A 24,419-nucleotide genomic window follows, 5' to 3' on the forward strand; every position below is an offset into this window, starting at 1 on the left:
TGTCTGTCCAAGACTTCCTCCAGGACAGTGGTGTTGGGGCACGATGGTAGACACGGAGGGAAGCAACACAGGCACTACTGGAAATAGTTTTTAATCGCTATTAAATAGTTCATACATATCAGATTCCATGATTAAATCATAATTGAGGTCCTTGGGTTCCAGGCCATTGCTGAGCCTTCAGGTGGCTTGACTGCCCAGGGCCCTTCCCCCCAGTGCAGTTTCACCTGAGGGTGGGCCTGTAAGCGGCAGCAGTGCCTGGGCCACCATTACCGCTCCACGGCCAGGGCCTCTGCCTCTTCTTCAGGGAACGCAATGTCGAAGATCTGGCGGTAGTGGTCCACAAAGTGGACCTCCAGGCCTTCAGTGATGAAAGCCGCGAGGTCATAGAAGTCCTTCTTGTTTTCTGCTGGTAGGATGATGCATGTCACTCCAGCACGCTTGGCCTGGGATACAGGGGGACCGTAGGTCAGTCCAGGAAAGCACAATAGCCACTGCTCCAGGAGGGAGTGGGCTTGGTGAGGACCCTGATCACAGTAGCCAGGCTGCCCGGCTCTGCTCTGCCCCCTTGTCCAACTCAATCACAGCACCTATTGCTTTACCTTTTGAGGTTTGGCACCTAAAAATGCAATGAGAGCTGGAGAAAGGCATGATTTTGAAAATGTAGCTAATATTTAAAATGTTTCCAGTCTTACTGACCATCTGGCCCAATCTGTACAGTGGTCGGAGGGCAGTAGAGGCTCAGGAGACAGTGGGGCTCCCACAGAAGCTGGACATGTAGGGGATGAAGGGCCTGCCTGGGGCAGACAGGTTCCCCACATCCACCAGAGCCCCCCAGCCTACACAGCACCCTGTGGAGCCAGCCTCCAGCACCTTCTGTACAAACGGATCTCGGTGCCAGGCTAAGAGGACAATGAGGAGGTTGGAGACCCCACTCCTACCCTCAAGGAGCCCGCAGGGCCCCACTGAGCAGCTCAGATGGGGGCTCTTTTCTATGGGAAGACCTAGAACGTTCTCCCAAGTCTTGAAAGGGCTGAGAACCATTGTGGAGTGGGGGGCATCTGGAACAGTTCAATACGGGCTCAGGCCACCTAGCTCGGTTCCAAATCCCATGCCTGCTCTAAAGCCAACCGTCACCCTTGCTTGTGGTGTCAATGGTGCCTTACTGTCACGTGACTGCATGGCGTGTGCGACTATGCAGGGAGCACATTTCGGGGGGTGTGCAGCACTCACCGCGATGGTCTTCTCCTTGATGCCGCCCACTGGCAGGATCTTGCCTGTGAGGGAGACCTCACCTGTCATGGCCAGGTTCTGCCGCACTGGCCTGTCCATGGCCAGCGAGAGCAGGGCTGTGACAATGGTGCAGCCAGCACTGGGGCCGTCCTTGGGGGTGGCGCCCTGGTGGGGAGACGCAGGTGGGTGGTGAGCAGGTGTGATGCAAGGCTGCCCTTGCGAGGTGGACACTTGCCGGGCGGAGTGACTCACCTCAGGCACGTGCAGGTGGATGTGTGAAGTCACCAGGTACTCATTGGTGGGGTCCTGCTGCATCAGGAAGGCCCTGGCGAAGGTGTAGGCAATGCGGGCACTCTCCTTCATCACCTCCCCCAGCTGGCCTGTCACCTCCAGGCTCCCATCCTTGTCTGCCTTACTGTTTTCCCGTGGCCGCCTTGGGGATGTCTCAACAAACAGCGTGGAGCCTCCTGGAAGACACCGGTGTGTAGGGCCCATGAGCCCTGGGAAAACTCGACTCCCAGGATAGCCCCCCCCCACAATGCTGGGCCACCTCAGGGAGTGCCCCTCCTTTCTGTCTGCAACTCTTAATGATTTTAGAGAGAGAAAGGAACCATCAGTTTGGTATATCCATCAACAGGTTCTTGTATGTGCCTTCACTAGGTTTCAAACCCGCAACTTTGGTGTATGGAGCTGACGCTCTATAAACAACTGAGCTACCCAACCAGGGCTCTGCAAGCGTCCTTGCCCAACCCTCAGCTTAGCACCTTCTCATTCTTCACACATCTGTGCCCATGCCACCTAAGGGAACCAAACACGGCCCCTGTGCCCTGACCATGCATCGTGCACCTCCACAGAGCCTGCCAGCGTCAAGACACAAACTCTCACACAATGGCTTTAAATGCAGCCCAGGTGAAGCAAATGTCTTGCCATCCAGAGCCCACTTCCTTTACAAACTGCACAAAACTGCACCCGATGCCTGCTAGCCACTGACAGCCACCTCTGGGCTGTAAGACCCTGAACCCCAAGGCTGAGCAATGTTACCTGCACACAGAAGTTCCCAAACCCCCTTCCCCTGCTGGGTGGTGACCTAGGGTCTCATGCTGTAAAGGACTCTCCCCCACACAAAGCTATCAGAGCATCAACTAAATAAAGCTCTTGCAGTATACCTGCCCCCTTGTGGCCCCGCCTCTCCAACAGCCCCAACTCCCGTGGCCTCGGTGTGTCACCAGCCAGCCAGAGGGGTGTTCAGAGCAACACGCTGATGGCTTAAGTGCAGACTTCTCCCACAGGACCAAGGAGGGGATGTGCAGCACTCACCCATGGCGGTCCAGGCCAGCCCCATGACCACGCCGGGCGGCGTCACGTCATACATGCGCTCCACAGTGAACACTGGCTTCCCCACAAAGTCCTGCAGGTTCTCGGGTGTCACCTCCACTGACTCGGCCTCACCGCTGACAATCTTGTAGGCAGACTTCCTTAAAACCTGCAGCGGGTGCAGGGGTAACAGGCAGCCTGGCCACAGACCCCACTCATCCCACCACCACCTCTGTCTGCTCTTTCTGCTTTAATTTTTAAATTGTGTAACATGCACGTGACATGAAAAATGTACCATCATAACCACTTCAAAGCGTGCAGCTCATACTCTTGTGCAGCCACCCCCACCATCCATCTCTAGAACTTCCTCAGCTTCCCAAACTGAAACATGGTCCCCGTCACACACTAACTCCCCGGCCACTGGCACCCACCATTCTGCTTGTGTGTCTGAGTCTGACTCCTGGGGGCCTCCCATGACTGGGACCCGACAGCACCTGTCCTGTGTCTGGCTCACTTCAGTCACATCGCGTCGTACAGGCTCACCTTCTCCACCTGCTTCTGCAGGTTGCGCACACCGCTCTCCCGGCAGTACTGCTTGATGAGGAGGGTCAGCACTTTGGAAGACAGCTTGGCCTTGCTCTCATCCAGGCCACACAGGGCGCGGGCTTGAGGCACCAGGTACCGCTGGCAGGGAGGAGAGCTCTGTCAGGAACCTCCTGGGACCCACCCCACCCTTAGGCTCCAGGGTCCACAGCCCACAACCCAGCCACAGATCCCTGGCTGGTAAAGACAGCACGGAGGTGGGCCCAGGGCCTGCCCTCACAGAGCTCTGGTCCCTGGGGAAGTTGGTGTCATCCCATGTACACAGGGTATCAGGGCAGGCTGAAGGATGTCACCTGATGGGTGAGGAGCCAGCAAGGCTTGGAGGTATGGGGGCAGAATATCTGGGCAGAGCCTAGAGGATGCCAGGACCCTGAACAATCTGACCCCCAGCCAGCCACCCCTGCTCCTGCTGTATCCTCTTCCCAGGTCCAATTCCTATACTCCTTTCAAATGTCATCTTAGATGCTGCTTCCTCCAGGAAGGCCTCCTCGATCCCTGGGCTCACCCCATATACAGACCAAGGTTATATGGCTGCTGCCCTGAGCAAACACAGAGCAGCCAGAGGCCTGCAGCCACTGGAAAGACGGCCCTAAGTTCTAAATGGGGGACAGAGCTGAATGACAATGGGGTTGGCCCTGAAGGCCCCAGGAATCCTTGTGTCTGTCCTATCATCCCTTTAGGGTTTTGAAGGAAGTCCCTGCCCAGACCTGAGTTGGTCCGTCCTTCACCCAGGTGAGTCATCATGGATGGAGGACAGATGTGGGGAGTCCCAGCACACATGCCATAGCCTTAGCTACGAGCTCCTTGTCCCCTCCTGCCCCCTGGGCCCCAAGGGATGGGGCTCCGTGCCCATCTCAAAGCTGCAAAGGCATCAAGGGGGAAAAACCCCTTTGCAGAAGGAAAACTCCACAATGCAAGTAAGACTCCCCTCCATGCCTCGCCCTGTGGCTCTCTTTTTGGGCCATTTGCAAGGTGTATCCTTCAAACTAAACCAGTAAATAGTAACTAAACTGCTTTCCTGAGCTCTGTGAGCTGTTCTAGCAAACTACCAAACCTGAGGAGGGAGGTGTAAGAACCCCGGTTTACAGGCAGAGAGGCCAGGACTGGCGAGTGGCGCCTGCAGCTGGGGCAGTTCTGTGGCGTGAGCCCTGAACCTGTAAGGCGTGCTGCCCACGCTGGGTATGCTTGCCACCGTCTCACCGGAATGGAGGGCGCCCAGCCAGAGCTGGCTGGTGTGCGGAAGCACCCCGCCCTGGTGTCAGAAGTGTGACACTGCAGTTTACATCAGGCCTCATGTTCCTTTTGGCCACACCTCACAGTATCTACACCACACAGAGGGTCCCGTGTTCATCCTCCTGGAGTGGGAGCTCCAAGAACAGAGTCATCGTGGACTGTACCCCCAATTCTGACTAAGTGCCCAGCACTCAGTGGGCACTGATGTTCCTTGAGCCAGAGCTGCAGTGGGGCACCCCCTTCCTAGGGCTTGAATGGACAGGGGACCTGGCCTGGCCTCACCTCTGCAATGGCAAGCTTCTCCTGGGCCACGTAGCCCGACACGTTGATCATCTCCATCCGGTCCCTCAGTGGCTCCGGGATGGTCTCGGTGATGTTGGCCGTGCAGATGAACAGCACCTGGAGGACGCTGTGGTGAGGTGTTGACTGGCCCCCCACCTCTCCCTACCCAGTAAGCCCCCAGGCAGGTCACGCACCTTGGATAAGTCCACAGGCACGTCCAGGTAGTGGTCTAGGAAGTTGGCATTCTGCTCAGGGTCCAGCAACTCAAGTAGTGCTGACGAGGGGTCCCCCTGGTAACCCCGGCCAATCTTATCCACCTGCAAGGGCATCAGAAGGTGAGTGATGTCACACCTTGTCCTGCTCCTTGCACCTGTTCACCAGACACTGGGGGGGGGGGGGGAGGGTACCAGGTGGGCCCAGACCCTGCCAGCACGGGGAGCCAGAACTGGGGAAGCCCTGAGCAAGGACAGGAGGGGTGTCCTCGTAGCATAGCGGAGGGCAGACATGGAGCCCCTCAGGAAAGGACGGGTGCCAGTGACATGAGATGGCCTTGTTGCAGTGAGGCCACCCACAGTGACTCAGGGACCATGGGTTTTGTTTTGAACACAGTCTGCCTGCTCGGGGCTGCCAGGAGCTCTGGGCTAGGAAGGCCCAGCGGACTGCATCTGACCTCAGGGAAGCCTAGTCACAGCTCAGCCCTCCTGGGCCCGCACAAACCTCGTCTATCAGGATCAGGGGGTTCTCCGTCTTGGTCTTCTTCAGGCACTGGATGATCTTTCCCGGCATGGCGCCCACATACGTCCGCCTGGGGTAGAGGGCACAGCTGGGCAGTCAGCACCTCACCCACCGGGGGCTGACCACAGGAATCCTCCCAGGCCCAGCACCCGTAGAGATCCAGGACTTCAGTGTGCCATGCACCCTCTGGGGAAGAATGATGGCCACTTCTGGCCATGCTCATCTGCAGAGCACTTGGTCACCCCGACCTCCCCCACCAGTTCAGATTCAGGGGAGGGGACAGAGATTCACAGCCAGGTCTAACTCAGGCCCATCCTGAGTCGGCACCTCATATCCAGCAAAACCCAACAGAACAAGAAGGGCCAAGAGCAGCCACATTGGCAGCAGGAACATCCCTGACACCTGGGTTCTGAGGGACAGCAGGCAGGGCCCATCAGGCCTCATGGTCACTGGGCAGGGCCTGACCCAGCTGGCACTTTCTTTCAACCCACTTGCTCTGCCCCAGCTCGGCTGCAGACACCTGGCATTTGCAGGGCACAAACCAGACACAGTCCGTGCGTCTGAGCTAAGGCCCTGCAGGGTAGACCACACACCAGGTGGAGGAGGAAATCATGGGGTTCAAAAACTGATGTACGTGCTATGAAGAAAACAGCAGGGATGAGAAACTACAATGACACTTGCTGGGGGGGCAGTGTTTCAAAGTGAGGATAAGGAACGTCTTAGGGAGAGGCTCTGAGCAGAGGAAGTAAGGAGGTAAGCTGTGTGGATATTTGGAGAAAGAGGATTTTCTAAGTAGGGGGAATGGCCCACACAAAGGTCCTGGGGCAGGACCAGGCCTGGTGTGTTGAAGAAACAGTGAGGAGGCCTGTGTGGCTGGAACAGAGTGAGCAAGGGGGAGAGAAGAAGGTGAGGGCAACAAGGGCACTGGGACAAGTGTTCAGGGCCATGTGGGCCGAGAGGAGAACTTGCGCTTTTACCCGGAGGGAGGCAGGGGCCCTAGAGGGCTGTGGGCCAAGGAGGGCCTGGCAGTTTTCAGTATGATAACAGTGGTCAGTTGGTTCCTCGTCCTGGTCCTTAGTTTGGAATCCCAGACCAGCGCCAGCACATAGCACCTGCCTGTCCTTCCGGGCCCTTTCCCCAACGACCCCCCCAATGTCGCAGACTGCCTACACTTGTTCAGAGACTCAGGCAGGCCTCTTCTCACCCTGGGGAGTGGTCCTTGCCCACAGCTCTTGGGCAATCCCCCAACAGGGCTCAGGGGCTACCAGGGTCACCCCTGCCTTCCCTTATGCCCCTCTACAACCTTCATCCTCCTGCTCACCCAGCTCAGAGGCCAGCACTGAGCCAAGAACCTCCCCAGCTGCCCGTACCCCTCCACCCTCAAAGCAGGGCCCCCAGGGACCCCTGCACCATCCCAGCTGGAGGGCTCCGCATGACCCTATACCCAATGCTGTGTGGGCCCTGTGCATCCCTGACCCCTCTTGGAGCTCACACCAGCCTCTGGGTCAATGGACTGTCCACCTCCCTGGTGGCTGGACACAGTGAGGAGCAGCAGGGGCCACACCCAAGTGGGTGATCCCACCGTGCCCAGCAGACAGCCAAAAGTATCCCATTTTTAGAGACAACAGAAATGTTAACTTTTAACATGAACTCAAGTCTTCCTTGAACACTAGTTTGCCAGGGCTCTGGGGGCAGGTGGAAGGTTGTGCACCCAGGGGCCAGTGAGGCTGGGAAATGCTATGGGTGGTCCGTGGAAATCACACGTCCTTCGGTCACGAGGCAGAAACACCAAGCACAGCATATGACAGCACCACCCTCTCCATTCCCCTGCCCCGCCCCCTTTCGACACTGTGGGAAATTGAGGACAGACCCTTGTGTCTCAAGGAGTTTGCACTTTTTAAGAACCTCTGTGGAGGCCAGCGTGGCGGGAAGCCCCAGGAGAACACAATAGCCTGAATGTCCCACTGAAGGGTGCCAGGCACAAGGCCAGGTGGCTTTAAGATCCTGGACACAGAGGATACCGGCCCTGCTCCAGGTCTGATGAGGGAGGAAAGAAGCAAGACAGGTGCTTGGGCGTCACAACGTAGGCTGTCCCATTCTCACCGGGGGGCCACCTTGCCCCTCACTCTAGTTCACGGTCACTAATCAGATGACCCAGGCAAACCAGCAGCGGCCGCCCTGGGTCTCTGGCAGCAGTGCAGGGAGTTGATGGTGGGACACACTGAAACCGCTGACAGGCCCTTCCACTGTTGTTTGAGCGCCTGGGTTCAGCTGAGCCTGACGTCAGTCAGAGCAATGCCTGAACTTTTCAGTCACTCCAGTGGGAATGGATTCACTACTTGCCACCAAAATCACCCTAACAAAGTAGGAGCAGACCCAGGAGGCTGGGGTGAGCCAGGCGAGGAGGGGCTGGGCCTACCTGTGCCCCTTGATCTCAGCCACATCGGTCATGCCCCCGACACTGAAGCGGAAGTACTCGCGGTTCAGGGCGCGGGCGATGGAACGGGCAATGCTGGTCTTGCCAACACCGGGGGGGCCGTAGAAACAGAGGATCTTGCCCTGGGTCGAGCCTCGGAGCTGGCTGACAGCGATGAACTCCTACAGGCAGAGGCTCCCATGAGACTGCAGTCACTGGCCGCCTTTCTGCAGAGTAAGGGCTGTGCCTGACATGAGCCTGGCCACCTTCTCATACCTTTTAGGTTTCTGGGGGCTGGGAGAAAGGACAAGGCCCGTCCTGGAGGGACCAAGATGACTGCAGGTGTCATCTGTCACAAGGAGTGACAGCCAATGGCACTAACAGGACAGGTAGGTGCCAGGAGAACATGGACACCTAACAATCAATTACCAGTGACCATGGCACAGGCCCATGGGCCAGCTCCCCCACTTAGCAGGCCCTCTTCTTCCACACCCTCGTCACCATGGTTTCTTTTCTCCCCGAGTCTGGCCTCAGCCAGGCCCGTTTTCGCTCCGCCCCTCAAGCAGGGCAGGCCGAATTGGGCAGCCCCTGACATCTCTGAGCCAATTCAACACCTCTGGCTGGGGTCCTCCACCCCACCCTTCGGGCCCTTCCATGCCCCCAGACCCACACACTCACCAGGGCTCCCCTCTGGGGCTCCCCCACAGCCCAGGGCACAAGGAATCCTGGGCCCAAGGGCCTGAGGAGTCCATTCACCACCCACTCACATGCAAATCCAGACCATTACAGACCATGCCTCTCAGCACCTGTCCTGGGGACAATGGCCAAGTGCTTGGGATGTGGAGTGTGGTACCCAACATAGGGGCTGGGCTGGCCTATGCCCAGGACACCCAGGGCCCGAGAGAGGGGGTACAAGTGGCCTCACCAGGATGCGCTTCTTGACGTCCTCCATCCCATAGTGGTCCTCCTCCAGCACTGCCTGGGCCCGGGCCAGGTCCAGGTTCTCATCACTATACTTGCCCCACGGGATGGATGTCAGCCAGTCCAGGTAGTTGCGGGTGACGCTGCCGCAGGACAGACCAGAGTGGTGAGTGGGGACCAGCGAGCTGCCTGATCCTGGCTATGGTGCCCCGTAAGCCCAAAGCGTGAACTACACAAGGACACCATGGCTGGCAGACTGCTACCACACTGGAAAGCCGTCTCGGCATGGGCCACACCTGGGAGGTGGTGTGGTTCCTGGCACCAGTGGGGACTGGTCAGGGTACAACACTATGGGAAGAGCAGGGGTTCGACCAAGGGAGGCAGCCTGACACAGGGCGAGTGGGGAGAGTGACGCCTGGACGGTGGCAGGTGGACACTACCAAGACAGTGACCCCTGGGCTGGGAGCTGGGTGCCAGGGACAGCAGCTTCCTGGGCCCAGGGGAGGCTTGTTTACAACACTGGTGACAGCAGTGCAAAAAGCTCGTTCACTGAAGAAGAAAACCTGGGCATCTGCAGGACGGCTGCACTGTCTCCCAGGGAAAGAGCCCAGCCCTCTCCAGCCAGTCTGAGCCAGGACAGGGCCTGGCCCAGCAGGAACTCAGGGCCCGGCACCTGGGTTCTCCCTTCAGAGGGGCTATTCCTGGACCTGGCCAGCACACAAACGGCCCAGGGGCAACACCCAGTCCCTGCTGTATGGTGCCACAGGCAGGGCCAGGAGAGGCCCATGGGCCCCGAGCTCCTCGGCCCAAACGCTGGGCAGTCATCCTGACTCACGGCCTGCGTGTGAGGGACAAAGACGGTCAGGCAAGGCTGAGTCCCCAGCAAGACACACTCACTTCCTGGCTGCCTCTCAAAGCAGCATGAAAGGCTAGGGCACAGAAACCAGGGGACGAGGATAGCCTCGAGGCAATGGCTCAGGGACTGCTGGTACTGGCTGGAAGCAGTGGCTTAGAGCCATACATCCCTGGGTTCAAATCTCTGTCTCCACCTACCACCTACCCTGTCACTGACTTAACTTCCCCTGGCCCTGATTTCTTCGTCTATGAAATGGGGATGACAAAGGCGGGTCCGCACAGGGTGAGAGATGGGCCGGCGCGCACCTGGTGCTGTTTAACACGGTAAGCACCCGCACCCTCCAGGTGTCCAGTTGGCATCTGGACCCTGTCAGGTCACAAGCTTTCCTGATGGCCAGATGTGACAGAGACTGGCACCATCACCCCCAGGTGCTTACTTGAACTCCGAAGAGTGGTTATCTAGCAGGCCCAGCTTGCTCAGCTCCTCATCCACAACGTCCATGACGTGCTTGGGGACCACGAGCTCTTTCAGCCGCTCACGGAACTTCTCCTCAATGGCATCCTTGTCCTCCTTCTCCAGGCCCAGCTCCTTCTTGATGATCTTCAGCTGCTCTTGCAGGAGGTACTTGCGGTGTGTCTGCTTGATCTTCTCCTCTACCTGCAGGGCCGAGAAGCTGCCATCAGACCAGAGAACACACAGGGTGTCCACACGCCAGGGCTGGTGGGGCTGCTGCTTCCTCAGGACTCAGAAAAAGCAGCACAGTGCACACGGCCTCCAATTCCTTCCATCTTTAACCAAACTGTCCCTCAGCGTGGACCGTGAAATAAGTAATGATGACAGAAGATTTCGCTTTTCCACCCTGAGTGAGTGACCAGGGGCGCTCAGCCCGATTCCAGCGTGTCTCCCACACGTCTGATAACAGCACAGCAGGACACGGCCCTGAGCCCTGCGTCAGCAGCGGTGCCGGCCTAGAGATCCACTGTGCTTACCTGCAAGTTGTGGCGTGTTAATAAGGTGTCACAGGCTTTCCAATTAAAGATGTAATGTGAAATCTGTTTCTGACGTGAAACCTGTGGCCTGGCTGGTGTGGCTCAGTGGACTGAGCGCTGGCCTGCGAACCAAAGGTCACCAGTTCGATTGCCAGTCAGGGCACATGCCTGAGTTGCGGGCCAGGCCCCCAGTGGGGAGCACGTGAGAGGCAGCCGCACATTGATGTTTCTCTCCCTCTTTCTCCTGCCCTTCCCGTCTCTAAAGATAAATAAATAAAATCTTAAAAAAAAAAATCTAACTGAAAAATTGAGGCCCATCTGGAAAATGACATGACCTTTAAGTAACTGATGATCCAGGCAGTCCATGGATTTGCCCGAAATTGGAAAGGTGAGCTTCCAACAGTTGAGTCTTGGCAAAGAGCTCTGCGGCCTTTCCCAGGCTGGCTCCCAATTTCGAGCATCTTCCCCGGGACTCTAAAGCAGAGGGCTGCTCCCCCTCAAAGGAGGATGGTCAGACGGAGACTGACCTCTCTGGGCCCAGGTGCCGGGATCGGTTTTAAGTTAACTTAATGACTTTCACAGGCCTGGTGCATGCAGCCTTCAGAGCACAGGTGCCTTCCCAGCCCAGGGCTGCCCCCGGCCCACTTACCTCCCGCCCCAGGCGCTGCTGCAACTTGCTCAGCTCAAACTCCTTCTTGAGGAGGGACAGAGCCTTATATAGACGCTTGGGAATCTGCCAAAAAAGGGAAGACATGAGAGGACCATTGGAAGCCAATGTCCAGCCCTGGCCAAGTAGCTCCTCAGTTGATTAGAGCATCTTTGCGATATGCCAAGGTTGTAGGTTCAATCCCAGTCAGGGCACATAAAAGAATCAACCTACGAACTCTGACCACTGTGGCTAAGTTGGTTAGGCATCATCCCGCAAAGCGAAAGGTCACCGGTTTGGGGTGCATATGAGAGGCAACTGATTGATGTTTCTCACATTGATGTTTCTCTCCCTTTCTTTCTCCCTCGCTTCCCATCTCTCTAAAAATAAATAAAATCTTAAAAAAAAAAAAAAGATCAACCAACAAATACATTAGTAAATGGAACAACAAACTGATGTTTGTTGTTCTCTCTCCCTGTCCCTCTATTCTTCTCTCTAAAATTAAAAAAAAAAAGAAGATGAAGTTGGCATCCATCTGTGCTGGGATTGGGGGTTGGGAGGGAGATGGGCACTCTGCAAGCTGTTGCTGGAGGAAGTCCAAACTAGGACAGACCACCACCACACCTTACTAGGAAGAGGCACGCACCCCGTCCCAACAAGCCCAGTTCTGGGAACACCATCTACAGGTCAACTCCAGCAGCTCTACAAGCTGTGCAGACCAGGACATTCGTACAGGCATTGTTGCAGTAGCAAAAGAATGGCAACAACCCAAACATGCCACCCACTACACGGTGGGCGCCACCTGAGGGAGCACTATGCAGACGCTAAAAAGAACGAGGGAGCCAAATGTGGACTGAAGGACACGTGCTCATGTGCATCACCTCACGACAGAGCTGAGGACTCTAGCCAGGCTGGGAAGCAGCCAGCGTGTAGAACAGGGCCAGCACCGTGCGCGCGTGGACAGGCCGCACTCACATTGGTCTCCTCCAGGACGTCCTGCAGCTCGTGGGACTCAGCTCCGGTCAGCGCAGCACCCATGTCACTCAGGTAGATGGGGTTGTCCACCACCCTCTGGCCTGCCTGCATCATCTGCAGCACAGACTCTCTGGAAGGGACAGAGGGGTGTTTTCGTGGGGCACAAGGACCATGGCAGCAGCTGCGACTTCACTCCTCCTAGCAGCGCAGAGAGCCAGAATGGCCTCTGGGCCTCACTAGCTCCAGTGCCGGTGGGGCCCCCTGTCCAAGAGCCATGGCACTAACAGCCCTGCGCCCAGATGCAAGCTCCTTCCAGCAGCTACGTGTTAACCCCTTCAGAGATTTCCCCCTTCACTCCAGCTGGTAACAGGGCCTTCATGCCAAATCCAGGCCCTTGTTAGCAGGAAGGAGGCAAAGAACCTGGGCCAGGTAAACTGCCCCACCCCAGGGCCTCCCTGTTAGGAGGGAAGAGGCTCCACCCACATAGGACTGGGCCCTGGCCATCAAATTCCTGCCTCCCCAAGGTTTTCTACCAGGATATCCTTGGGAAAAATCTCTGCCAACCAGGTACCACAAAGAGCCCCCCCGGCCTAGGAAGGGCTGGCCACGGGACACCGACCTATAGAGTGGGTTCAAGGCAATGATGTCCCGGATGGTCTTCACAATCTCAGCAGTCAGGGCCTGGCAAGCGAGAAGGGTCACTGGGTCACTGGGTCTGCTGTGGCCCCAGGGAGCCCCTCCCGACTGGCCCTGGCCACAGACAGCCTCAGAGGCCCCAGAGCAGAGCCTGAACTCACCAGTCATGGCAACACAAGACCAAGTAGGCAAAACTAAAACCAACCCTGTCTCCTTACAGGGCTCTGACCTTAGAATGAGGCATTTTGGGGAGAAAAAAGCGGGGAGGGAGCTTCTTTATTCCTTTACGTGAAGCACTATCCTCACAACTGAGGCTCCTCAGCCTCAGCCCCCAAAACGCCCAGGTTGTGACTTCTCTTGTCTGGGACCTGCCTGTGAGCGACCAGGGCTCTCTGTCTTTTCCCTCCTGGACCCTTGCCCCAGGCCCCTTTAGAGGTGGGGGGCCCACTGCCATGGACACCATGGGTACTGCTTTCCTTCCTGCCTTCGTCCCCTGCCACAGTGAGGCTGGTCTCACTCCTGGCAGAATCACCAGGCAGTTTATGACATGCACACCCACACTCATTTCCTTCTAGAAAGCACAGTTCCCACATACTGTACTCCACTGAGGGCACTAGTGGGCACGCCGCCAGCAGACACAACTGCCAGGGCTTTCCAGCACAATCACCTGGCCTCTAGTTACTAGGTTTGTCCCTGAATTACCAGAGTCGACCTTTGCAGGAGGAACCAATAGAGCCAGCTGGTGGTCCGTGGCACTCGCGTGAACAAGGATGAGCACGCTGTCTCTCCAAGGTCCTCAGTTCTCTTCTCCACACCATCTATGTGTCTGGCTTTCCCCCACTACAGATCCTCTTAGGAAACTGACGCTGTGCAGCCCAGTTCGGAAGCTACCAGCCACTGGCAGCTATTCATATTTAAATAAAAATCAGAAGTTCCTCAGTTGCAGCACCACAGGTAAAGTGCTTAACAGCCACAGGGCGCTAATGGCGCAGAATCACAGACTTTCCCACCACCACGGAGAGTTCTCCCGAACAGCACTGCTCAGGAGGACCCCATGTAGCCCTGTGGACGATTGTACAGGCTAGTGGCAAATGCAACCACCCCTTCTGGTACCTAAGGGAGACATCACCCATCACAGCACTCCTTCCCACAGAGCTCAGAAGTTGCCCCAAGATCATACCAAAGCTACTAGCTATGTCCCTACCCATTGGAGGCAGGTCACCCTGTCTAGAACCTGCACTAGGAGAACGGGTGGAAAGACACTCCTGCCATCACGACAGCCGGCTCACCATGAGGAAGGCAGGTTAGCCTAGGTCTGGGGACCAAGGGGGTCAGAGTGCATTTTGTTCCTGCCTCAGAGCCCAGAGTCCCAATGCATGTGCCCTGCTTCCCCTCCTACATGCCCTAGGCTTGCGGGGAAGGCTGGAGGCACCTGTCCAAAGGCCGCGGGCTGGGGTTGGACGCGGTTCAAACCCTACCTCCTTCGAGAGCAGCTAACAGTCACAGTGGTTCGTTCTCCTGTACCTTTTCACCCCGTTCCTCCCAAGGACTTTTGGGGGGAAAAGTATACTCTGCACTCCAAAACAATGAGTGCTGTGACAGGCTAGACGCTTCCTGAGCAGCATTTGCTCAGGAGCATGGACTTACCTTCACTTCTTCTGTGACCTGGAAGTCCTCATGGACGACATTTTCCACTTCCACCATGAGCACCTCATTGGGGGCATCTGCGTTGGGCTCCACCACCTCCACCTGGCGCTTGGCACCTGGATCCTCCTCTGCCTCCTTCTTGCTCCGCTTGGGCTTCCGGCGTGGCTTCTGCTTGTTCTCGGCCTCGGCCTCCTCTGGCTCCACCTCCAGCTGTCTGCTGATGTGAATCCTGAAGGCAGGATGATGCAGAGGTGAAGCCGCTGAGGTTGGGAGGGCCCTGCCCTGGCAAGGCCCCCCAGTGCTGACAACTAAGGGTGCAGGCTGGGCCCAGGCCACTTTCCCAGAACCCCAAGACCAGCATCCCCTCTACCTTTGCACTCCATTCCCATACCAATGCCCCACTGCCCCCCATGAACTGGGTAAGGCAGCGGTAACCGGTTCTGGGGAGCATCACGAGCTGGCAGCTCAGCAGAGGCCACCTCTGGGACTCTGCCTGCCCCCCTCACCCTGGAGCTCACCAGAGTTGCTCCTTTGTGTTGTTCAGACCTTGATACAAGGGCGCCACCCAGAGACCAGAGCCAGACCACGCGCACACCTGCCACCCTGTCCGTCCGTCTTCATCCCCCGCCCCCACAAGGCACCCACCACAGTGTGAATTCAGCTCGTGACTGTTTTCATGCCCCTGGTGTCCTCCCCACTCCAGGGGTGCTACCCAAGGCAGCCCCTCGCCTGTCTCTCCACTCACACCGAGGGCCTGGCAGACAGCAGACCCCAGGTGCTGTGTTCCACCTCCCGGCTCTCCTCTGTCACACAGGTAACTAACGACAGTGCCTTCCTCACAGAGAGGGCCTGACAGCTACTACAGATGAGGCCTTGGCGCCCAGCTGTCATCAGCAAGGTGCACAAAGAAAAGCAGCTCGGGCCTCAGTAGGTCCCACGTAGGCCCAGCCTCAGGAGTTAGCAGGCGTCACTCTATCAGGTACCCCATAGGCTGGCAGGGCAGTCAGGAGCCACCACCATTTTTATCAGTTCTGCTTGCACCTTATTCTGTTCCTCGGGCTCACGAGTCCTTCCAGGACACAGAGGCGCAGCCTCTTCCCTACAACAGACTCTCGAGGGAACAGATGAAGGGGTGTGGGGCTCCGCACAGGCACAGCCACCAGCACCGCTCACAGAAATCGGGGCCCAGCGCAGGCCCTCTCCCCGAGTGCTCTGGGGGTGCTGCCCGGCCAACACAGAAAAAGGCTCTGTGAGAAAAGGGACGAGACTCCAGATCTGACAAACACTGTCGAGTGTCTCCAATGAGGGGCTTTCCAGAACATTCATTGCATCTCCAACCCATTCGCAGCTTCTACTCTGAGATGTTTTTCACGTATATTTGGTCACAGGACTCTGGCAAAGCGTCTCACAGGACCAGTGTTCCTCGGAACACATTCGAAAAGCCGGTCAGTTTCTCTATTGAGAGCTTCAATCCTGAGAGGATCGCAGATTTCTCTTTATTAACCGTGACAGTACAAGGGCTTAATCTGGGCTTACATACACATGCAGCCTTTCCACAGATTTTTATCAGGGACTGAGGAGGAAACGCGTCTGAGTGAAAGATGACAAACTGCTAGGAAGGACCACGCAGCCTGACCTGCAGGCAAACGCAGACTCGGGCACTTGGAGGAAAGGCCAGCCCGACTGAGGCCGACACCCAGATGGGAGACAGGAGGCAACTCGCCACCTTGTTTCTGTGAGGCTTTTGTGAACAACGTCATTAAAGAAACGACTGACCACCAACCACACTGCCACTTTAATAAGACGACTCTGAGAAGGAGGGTTCTGGGGACAACGTGTCTCAGCCCCCATCTCCAGCTCTGGCCTGGTTAGGTTACTGCAGTGCCCAGGCCACCGGGCTGCCGGAGACCGCGAGTCAGTGCAGGGACCCGGGTGCGCTGGAACCGCCACCCCGCCACCACCCTACACGTGCAGGCCCCCGAACCTTCTGTGTCCCATGACGATCATGCGCAGCTTGTCCCCGAGGTCCTGCATCTCGTGGATCTGCACAAATGTCCCCGTGTGGTAGACTTCGTCCAAGCTCTCAACTACGTCGGACTCATTCCTGAGGGAGAAGGACACAGAAGAACGTAGAAGGCACAGGCACTCTGATTCCCACAGGGCAGCTCAGGCCAGGAGGGAGAGACAACAAACTCCCCACTAGTCTGGACTGAAGACCGAAAGCGACCACGTCACTCCCACAGGGGCCGTGCAGCCAGCTGAGCGACACCAGCAGGGGCTCCGCGTGGGTGAGCAGCTCCTGGCCAAGTTGGCCATGAGGCGGCCCAGATGGAATTTTGATTTCATTCCATGACAGACCCTCTCAGGACACTCCTAGCTCAGAAATGGAACAAATTTCTAACCGGCATCAAGGTGTACCCAAAGCTGTGGTTCTGCCCATTTAGCTCTGTGCTGGAGCGGCCTTGCAAGTGTGTATTTGTATGTTTTAACAGCAAGGGTCCTTGAGATTAACACACCCCCTGACACCCTGACAGTGGATGAAGCCCAGCACTGCAAGCCAAGCCTTCATTCCAAACTAGAAAGTAATGTTCGGTGCTTGGCCCAGTCCCCTATAGGCTTTGCTTAATTTCTTTCAGGTCAAGGGTCAGAGGCGCAGGCTAGTCTAGGGGGCAGGAATGGTGGTGAGCTACACTGAGGGCAACTTCAGCAAAGGAGCGAAGGAAAAACTGCACTTACGTGTCATCTCTCTTTAGAAAGACACCGGCGTATGGCTGCGCAAGACGGACTTTCCTTCTCAGCAGCTCAACCAACTTCTTATTTTTAACCTAGTGCGAAATGACCCCAAAGTGAAATGCAGGGTAGATTTCCTAGATGGCATTTTGACAGCAGCTCTAACATTTTTCTGTATTATTCTCTGGGGACATGCTCATCTGATCCAGGACACTAATCAACTTTGTCCAGGAACTCCTGAACCAAAAATAAACGAGAGGGGGATTACAGGGACTGAGAAAAAAAAAAAAAGAGAGAAAAAACTCATGGACAGACAACAGTGTAACGACTGCAGGGGTGGTGGTGAAAGAGGGTGCAGGGAGGATAAACGGTAATGAAAAAATAGTAATAGACAAACAAAAGACAGGTAGGTGGAGAACATAGTGGTACAGGGTTAACCAGCTCCATTTCTCACTAGTTCTCCCACTTCCTAAAGAAAAATCAAAGTAGACACATGGCTGGAACCAAGAAATTAATTTAAGGTTCAATTTCAAGAGCTGTTTCACTCGCAATATATCTGGGCTTGAAAACTGGAACCACTCTGATGTCATCAATATAAGAATGACACTAAACGTGTGCAGTTCAACTGTGGACCACCCTGCAGGGTGGTAAGATCCTCTGCTTTTCACTGAGAGTATTTCCCAAGCGCATCTCTACCCCATTTGTTGATCACTGAAACCGCAGGATCATAGCACATTATCTTGGGGTCATTTCAACGGTTAAGTGGAGGGCTAATGATGTCTCCAAGGAGACAGCTGATGAGGGTGGGTGGTACACAGATGGCTTTAGGGCTCAGGCGATTTCGTTCAAGCCTGTGTCAATTCCCAGACCAGAGTGTGACTAACTAGTGGCAATCAATCAGAATTACTCGGAGGACCTGAAACATGGCCAGACCCCACCCCTGCAGTTTCTGAGGCAGAGCTAAAGAGTGCTCAGAATTCGCATTCCAAACAAGCCCCCAGGGGGTGCTGCTGGTCCAAGCACCGTGTTGGAAAACCAGTGTTTTAACTCACCCCTAACAACAGCTATTAAACTTATGGTCTGGGAATTCCTGACACTATACATGCATTTTCCAAGGGGAAAGGTCCATGACAGCCACGGCGGGGGTGGGGGTGGGGGGCAGCGGGGCAGTAGCACATGACCCACAAAAACTAAAAACCACGAGTCTGTACTCAGAGGCCACTAAGAAAAGAACCTATTGGGGCAAGTTAGCCCTATACAGTCAACTACAAAACGAAGAGTAAGCAGAGCTTGGTTAACAAGTTCAGAAACATTTATTGGGGTCCACAGAAGTTTTCCTCATTCCTCCTCTGCTAACAGCTGACTGCCGCGTCTGAGCACCTCCCCTTCCTTTGGCAGGGTCCCTTTTCGTTATTTACAAGGTAAGAGCAATAGAACTAGGATCACATGCCAGTCTCAAGCTATCCACAGCAGCACATCTACCCCTCCTGGCTAGCTCCAGGAGGATACTCAACATCTCTCAGAAGAATCACTGCCTCTGCTTGGGCACTAGGGGCAGGGGCATCTGCACTTTGCTGGGCTGAGGGGGCCACACCTGGTGAACAGTCCTGGCCCCGAGGCCTGGCAGAATAGAGAGGACTGCTGAGGGTGGGGTCAAAGATGGGAAAGAGGTCTCCAGGCAGGTTTCTGAAGTATCAGAAGAGCCCCACGAAGGAAACAACAGATGCAGCTGCTCACTGTTGAGGCATACTAGGCACCAGGCACCATTCTAAATCCTTTAGGTGGGACCTCTTTTATCTCCCACAACAGCTCTAAGAAAGAAAGTACTATTAGTATGTCCACTTCACAGATAAGAAAATGGAGGCCCAGAGCAACGGCCTGCCCAAGGTCACAGAGCTAGGTGTAGTGGGGACAACCACAGGGTCTTATCCTGGGGCCTCCAAATCACCACCACTCAACATCAAGGCATGCTGCTCCTTGGAAGAGCAGCTCAAACAGAATTAGCAGCATGCTGAACAGGAGGTGGAGGGGGACCCTTCTGTCACCTCCCCATTGCCTGGCTGCTGTCCCTGTATTGTCCTGTCCCTTTCCAAGGCATCCCTGAGATTTACTTAGCAGAAACTGCAGGGGGGTGAGGCAGGCTGGAGAGTGAGTGGAGTGGCTGACTCACTGTATGACCTTGCTTAGTTAACAGATAAACTTTCTCCTCATGGACTCGAGTTTCCACATCATTAAAAAGGGGTGGGAGAAGAGGCATTTGTGTCCTTCCTACTGTAAAAACTAAAGTTCCTTGCACTCACGATGCTTTCTCTCTATTACATCACCCTAATTCCCCACCCACCCCTCCCTTTAGGGCTCTTAGTCTGAAAGGATCTTGCTCCCTGCCTCTTTGCAGAAGTTCCTTAGGCACAGGGACTATACTATGTTTGACTCGTCTGGTGCTGTATCCTCAGTGCCTGCTACGTGGAAGAAGGTTACGAACACTCTGCTGAATGAACAAAACCATAGCTGCACCCCTCTGAGAACATTCTCCTCCCACCTCCCTCCTCAGTCTCTGGTACCATCCTCCTCTTGCTCTACTATTGCCTTCTGGCACATATTTTACTTACTAACCTTGTTTATAGCTTCTAAAATCCCGCTAAAATGTGAACTCTAAAGGCAGGAATTCTTGTCTTATTCACTGTTGTATCCCTAACAGCTAGAACCGAACTTGGCACATGGAAAGTGGTCAAGAAATATTTAAGAAAGGAATGAATCCTCATCCCAAAGGGGCTCCTAACTAGAATGGAGGCCACCTTGGGAAGAGGGTTACAAAACATTTACCAATACCTGCAGAAAAGTAACTGGGCCTCAAAACGGTTCTGTTTCTTGCCCTGGCTGCTGTGTCTCAGTGGGCTGAACATCCGCCTGCGAACCAAAGGGTCGCCAGCACAGGCCTGAGTTGTGGGGCCAGGTCCCTGGTTGGGGGAGTGGGAGAGGAAACCAGTCTATGTATCTCTGGCATATCGATGTTTCTCTCCCTCTCTTTCTCCCTCCCTTCCATCTCTCTAAAAGTAAAAAAGGCTTTTTTTAAAAAAACCTGTTCCTTCTCAGAGCCGGATTTCTATGGTTAGGACTCTAAGTGGGTTCAACTCCCCTTAAGGAGGAGGAATTTGGCTCCAGTTCACCAACCCAGTGATGAGCAGAAAAGAATTTCAACTCCTGCCTTGGAGAAACTTCGTGTCTGAAAAACTTTCGAGAAACTCGGTGCTTGCAGAGGTGGGGAAACGGAGGCAACGCGGGCGATCTCATTACCTCGATAATCTTGATAAAGCGCGGGAATACCGGGTTGCGGGTGACAGCGATGAGTGGCAGGTGCGGGAACACGTCCGGGATGGTCATAGGCGTCAGCGCCGTTATGATGGGGCCTTCCCCGCCGCCCGAGCTGCCCCCCGCGCCCGCGGCGCCATCCTCCACGCCGCCCTCAGGGGCATCCTCTCCGCCCGAGAATGAGCCGCCGCTGGCTCCACTGGCGCCGCGGCTGTTCCCCTCCCAAAGCCCCCGCCACTGGCCCGCGGACGTGGGACTAGGACCCCACAACGCCCAAAGAGAAGTGTCGCAGGCCCGCCAGCCTCTAGGCAACCACGCTCCAGCAGCAGCTGAGGCCCGCCCTCCAGCAACGGCCAGCAGCGGCCGGCGCACTGCCCAGCACCGCGCAGCTCTCCACAGCCGCACGTAGCCTGCGCCCGCCGCCATAGCCCGGCCATGCTGGGGGCGCGCAGAGCTTGCGTCATTTCCGCTCACCGGACTGGTGTGCACGTCACGCCGGGGGCTGTCCCGATTGCCCGGGGGCGTGGCTCGGAAAGAACTGCGGAGGCGGGGCCTGTGAGAGCAGAGGTGCGGTAGTTCGAGCTCCTTCATGGCATCCACCTATTCTAGCCGACCAGCTAGAGCGCTTACGGCCCCTTCGACTCATGTGGAGGGCTGCTATGGCCCTAGCAAAATGACTTGCAGTTGCTGAAAGTGAGGATTTGGGATCGTGCATACACAGGCTTTAAGGACGAGCTAAGCTCATGCTCAGGCTCTAGGGTGCGTCGTGATGGTGGATTCAGCATTCCCGGGATACGGTGTGCACATGCTCAAGTTGTAGACCACGCACCGCGCAGCTGGCCGTCTGCTCTTGCCCAGTCCCTAATGGATAGATGGGGAGACGAGATTTCAAGGGAAGCGTGCGCTTGTGTCTGCAAGCGCACGTCGAGTCTCTGAAAGGGGGTGTGTTCAGGTGGATGGATTCGGACTTCGCAGGAGATGAGGTGCGCATGCTCTGGCTCTGTAGCGGACTCCCTAAAGCTCAGGGCTCTGGTATGCGCATGCCCAGACTGTGAAGTGCCTCCCTGCGGCGGTTGACTGTCAGTGGTGGCGGCGTCGCTTCCAACTAGATGCTGGTGTCGATTCTAGTGGCGGCTGCGATGTTGCGGCTGATCCCGTTGGCCAGAGCTCAGCCCCTGTGCCGGTGGGCCTCCCTCCCGGGCTTAGGGTGCTGGCAGGGGTCGGGGAGGGGTCGCTGGCTCATCTGAGTGGAGGCCAGTATGGAATCCAGGAAAGATGCTTCTTGCTCCCCAACCTCATTGAGACTTCCTCGCTTACTCTTCTAGGAATCAAACTTGATACTTCCCTTTCTCTCACCCCACCCAACCTCTCCAGTCTCATTGCCACTTCAAAACTTGGGCACCATTCCGAACCCTTCAAACCACTTCCACTGCCTCCACCCCGTCCCCCACAGGCTGTGCCTTCATGCCCAGCCCTTACGCTGCCAGCTAGAGGAATTATTGATAAACGAATTTGATCTCAGCATTCCCCTTCCCCAGTTCTCTGTGGCACCCAGAATAAAACCCAGTTTCCTTGAGCAGCCTGCATTTCCTCGCATGATCTAGCCCAGGTTTTCTAACAGCACGATGCTGACATCTGGGGCCTGATCATTCTCTGGGATGTGGCTATCCTGTGCCCTTGTCGGATGTCCAGCAGCATCCCTGACCTCCACCCATTAGATGCCAATAGTACCTACTTCCCCAGGTTTGATCATCAATCAAAAATGTCTCTAGGTATTGCCAAGAGTCCCCTGGGGATTTGACAACCACCAATCTGGCCCCTGCCCACCCCTGAGTCACTGCTCCAGCCACCCCATCCCTTGAACACGCCAAACTGGGCGCAGCTTTGGGTATGGGAGAGACTTAGCGCATTCTATTTCCTCTGATGGCACACGTTGCTTCCAAGTCTCTCCATGGCGTATTCCTCATTAATCAGATCCTAAAACTAACTTCAGTAGCACATTTCCTTATTAAAGCACCCCCTTCATGGATGCTTTTTAGTATCAATCACTAACATGTTATTCTTTCCTTTTGACAAATTTTTTCTTATCTGTTGCTGTCACCAGAAATACTAGCCTCATGACAATGTAGAGTGTTTCTTATTCACTCAACACCCAGAACATTACTGGATTTCAATATGCCATATGGATTTCAAGGTGCCATAGGAGGTAGACAGATGCTAAAATTCCGTTGCTGTCCTCCGGGAGCTCTTGCTGGAAGTGAGCTGTCCCATTTAGCAAGGCCCTGTTTGCTGATGAAATGGTAAACGTGTGCTTTGGTGCACAGCCTCATTTAATCTTTACGACAAAGTTCACGGAGTAGTGATTCCTTAACCTTATTTTATGGATGTGAAAACACACCCAGCAAATTAAAGACACACTTGCCTAAAGACACATAGCTAGTAAGCGGGGAGTAGGGTTTTCCGGTAAGAATTACTAGGGGGATTTGTCTCAAAATCTGAAAATATTTATATCTAATTCTCTCCCAAAGTGTGGTCCTGATCAGCAGAAACAGCGGGGCCTGGGAATTTGCTACAATTGCAGTTCCCTGGATGTACTGGTGGGGCCCAGCCATCTACCATTTATCAAACCCTCCAGGTGTTTCTGGCGCGTGTCCAAGATTGGGAAACTCTGATGTAACAACATTCTCCCAGCCACCAACATTCCCCCTTCCAAAAAAATAAATTAAAAAAGAAGAAGAAGAGGAAGAGGAAGAAAAAGAAAGAAAACCTGGAAGTAGAAATTCCTAATCTTCCTAATCTGGTGTCTGCAAATGAGCCTTTATGAGCTCTTGAAAATATCTCCATTTCTGCCTATCATAAGTCTGTTGGTGGGAGAGAAGGACCCCAGTTTCATTAGACTTTTCAGGAGCTCCCATAACCTGACAAGCATTAAGAACAGGTACTTAAAAGTTAATCCAGAGGTAAACTGGAAGGAGTCATGCTGAATATTCAAGAAACATTAACAGATGGTCTTTCTTGTCACCTCTAGTATTCACACGGTGAGGACGGGAAAGACACTTCATGTTGGACAGCAAACTCGAGGGGTATGTGGCTCCATATTTAACGTTCATTCTTCACTTTTATCTAATTACCGGATCAGAACATTTCCCAGAGATCCCTGGCTGGGTAGTTCAGTTGGTTAGGGCATTTTCCCAGTACGCCAAGGTTGTGGGTTTGATCCCTGGTCAGAGCACACACAAGAATCAACCAGTGAATGCATCAATAAGTGGAACAACCAATCAATGTTTCTCTCTTTCTCTCTAAAATCAAAAACATTTTTAAAAGACTATTTCCCAGTATTATTGCAGTGCCAGTGTTGTGTCAGGCATAGAACATTATCTATTCCTTACCATTGCCCTTTGAAATAAGGGATTTATCACTAAAATAGTACAGAGAGATCAAGGAACCTGGACTAAGCCAGGAGACAGAAGTAGGGTTAGAACTCAGATCACGGGTGTTCTATTCTACAGGAGATTTTAAATCCACAATGACATGGGAACTAAACTGTTACTGTTTTTTACATGACATAGTACAGTAGGAAACTTCCTTTCTCCCCTGTATCTCTAAAATGCATGGAGAAATGCATTTTACACAAATGATGTGTTACAGAATTGTACACTTGAAACCTCAATACTTTTATTAACCAGTTACCCAAAATATTCTATAAAGAAAAGAAAATGCATGAGGAAAAGAAATAAGTTGCCTGTTGACACGGCATCATTTCAGTAAAGCATTGCTACACAGTCTCAAAGTGGCTGGTTTCTAACCTGTCAGCTTTACAAGTCTTTGTCCTTTCACCTCTCTTTCTAATAACTAACAATCTGTAAATAAACAATAACGTATGTGGAATAAGATGTG

At 54.7% G+C, this 24,419-nt stretch overlaps 2 protein-coding genes across 2 annotated transcripts in view; one reads left to right on the forward strand and one right to left on the reverse strand.

The window, feature by feature from the left end:
• Positions 1-74: 74 nt before the first annotated feature.
• LONP1 (lon peptidase 1, mitochondrial) lies at positions 75-20,963 on the reverse strand. The gene is made up of 18 exons (XM_024568960.3): positions 20,508-20,963; positions 17,220-17,308; positions 16,468-16,587; positions 14,484-14,712; positions 12,820-12,881; positions 12,201-12,330; positions 11,229-11,312; positions 10,027-10,247; positions 8,739-8,877; positions 7,817-7,995; positions 5,380-5,467; positions 4,857-4,979; positions 4,663-4,779; positions 3,088-3,228; positions 2,548-2,713; positions 1,483-1,697; positions 1,231-1,395; positions 75-443 (listed from the first exon to the last, which is right to left on the reverse strand). The coding sequence occupies exons 1-18, from the start codon at positions 20,946-20,948 to the stop codon at positions 267-269; spliced, it is 2,886 nt and encodes a 961-aa protein (XP_024424728.2). The 5' UTR covers positions 20,949-20,963; the 3' UTR covers positions 75-266.
• A 668-nt stretch (positions 20,964-21,631) lies between these two features.
• CATSPERD (cation channel sperm associated auxiliary subunit delta) overlaps positions 21,632-24,419 on the forward strand; it is a 38,598-nt gene continuing 35,810 nt past the window's right edge. Inside the window, exons 1-2 of the mRNA XM_024568658.2 lie at positions 21,632-21,705; positions 23,551-23,605. Coding sequence (XP_024424426.2) covers positions 21,632-21,705; positions 23,551-23,605 — 129 coding nt within the window. The remainder of the gene's footprint in view (positions 21,706-23,550; positions 23,606-24,419) is intronic.

The sequence above is a fragment of the Desmodus rotundus genome, chromosome 9 (genome assembly GCF_022682495.2).
Source record: "Desmodus rotundus isolate HL8 chromosome 9, HLdesRot8A.1, whole genome shotgun sequence".
In the NCBI taxonomy this organism is placed as follows: Eukaryota; Metazoa; Chordata; class Mammalia; order Chiroptera; family Phyllostomidae; genus Desmodus; species Desmodus rotundus.

Excerpts from the sequence above, each read along its gene's own strand:
- LONP1 (XM_024568960.3), bottom strand. The coding sequence starts at position 20,948 with ATGGCGGCGGGCGCAGGCTACGTGCGGCTGTGGAGAGCTGCGCGGTGC. Across the intron at positions 17,309-20,507 it reads GCTTTATCAAGATTATCGAG|GTTAAAAATAAGAAGTTGGT; the intron begins GTAATGAGATCG and ends ATTTCGCACTAG. Across the intron at positions 16,588-17,219 it reads TTTCTAAAGAGAGATGACAC|GAATGAGTCCGACGTAGTTG; the intron begins GTAAGTGCAGTT and ends CTTCTCCCTCAG.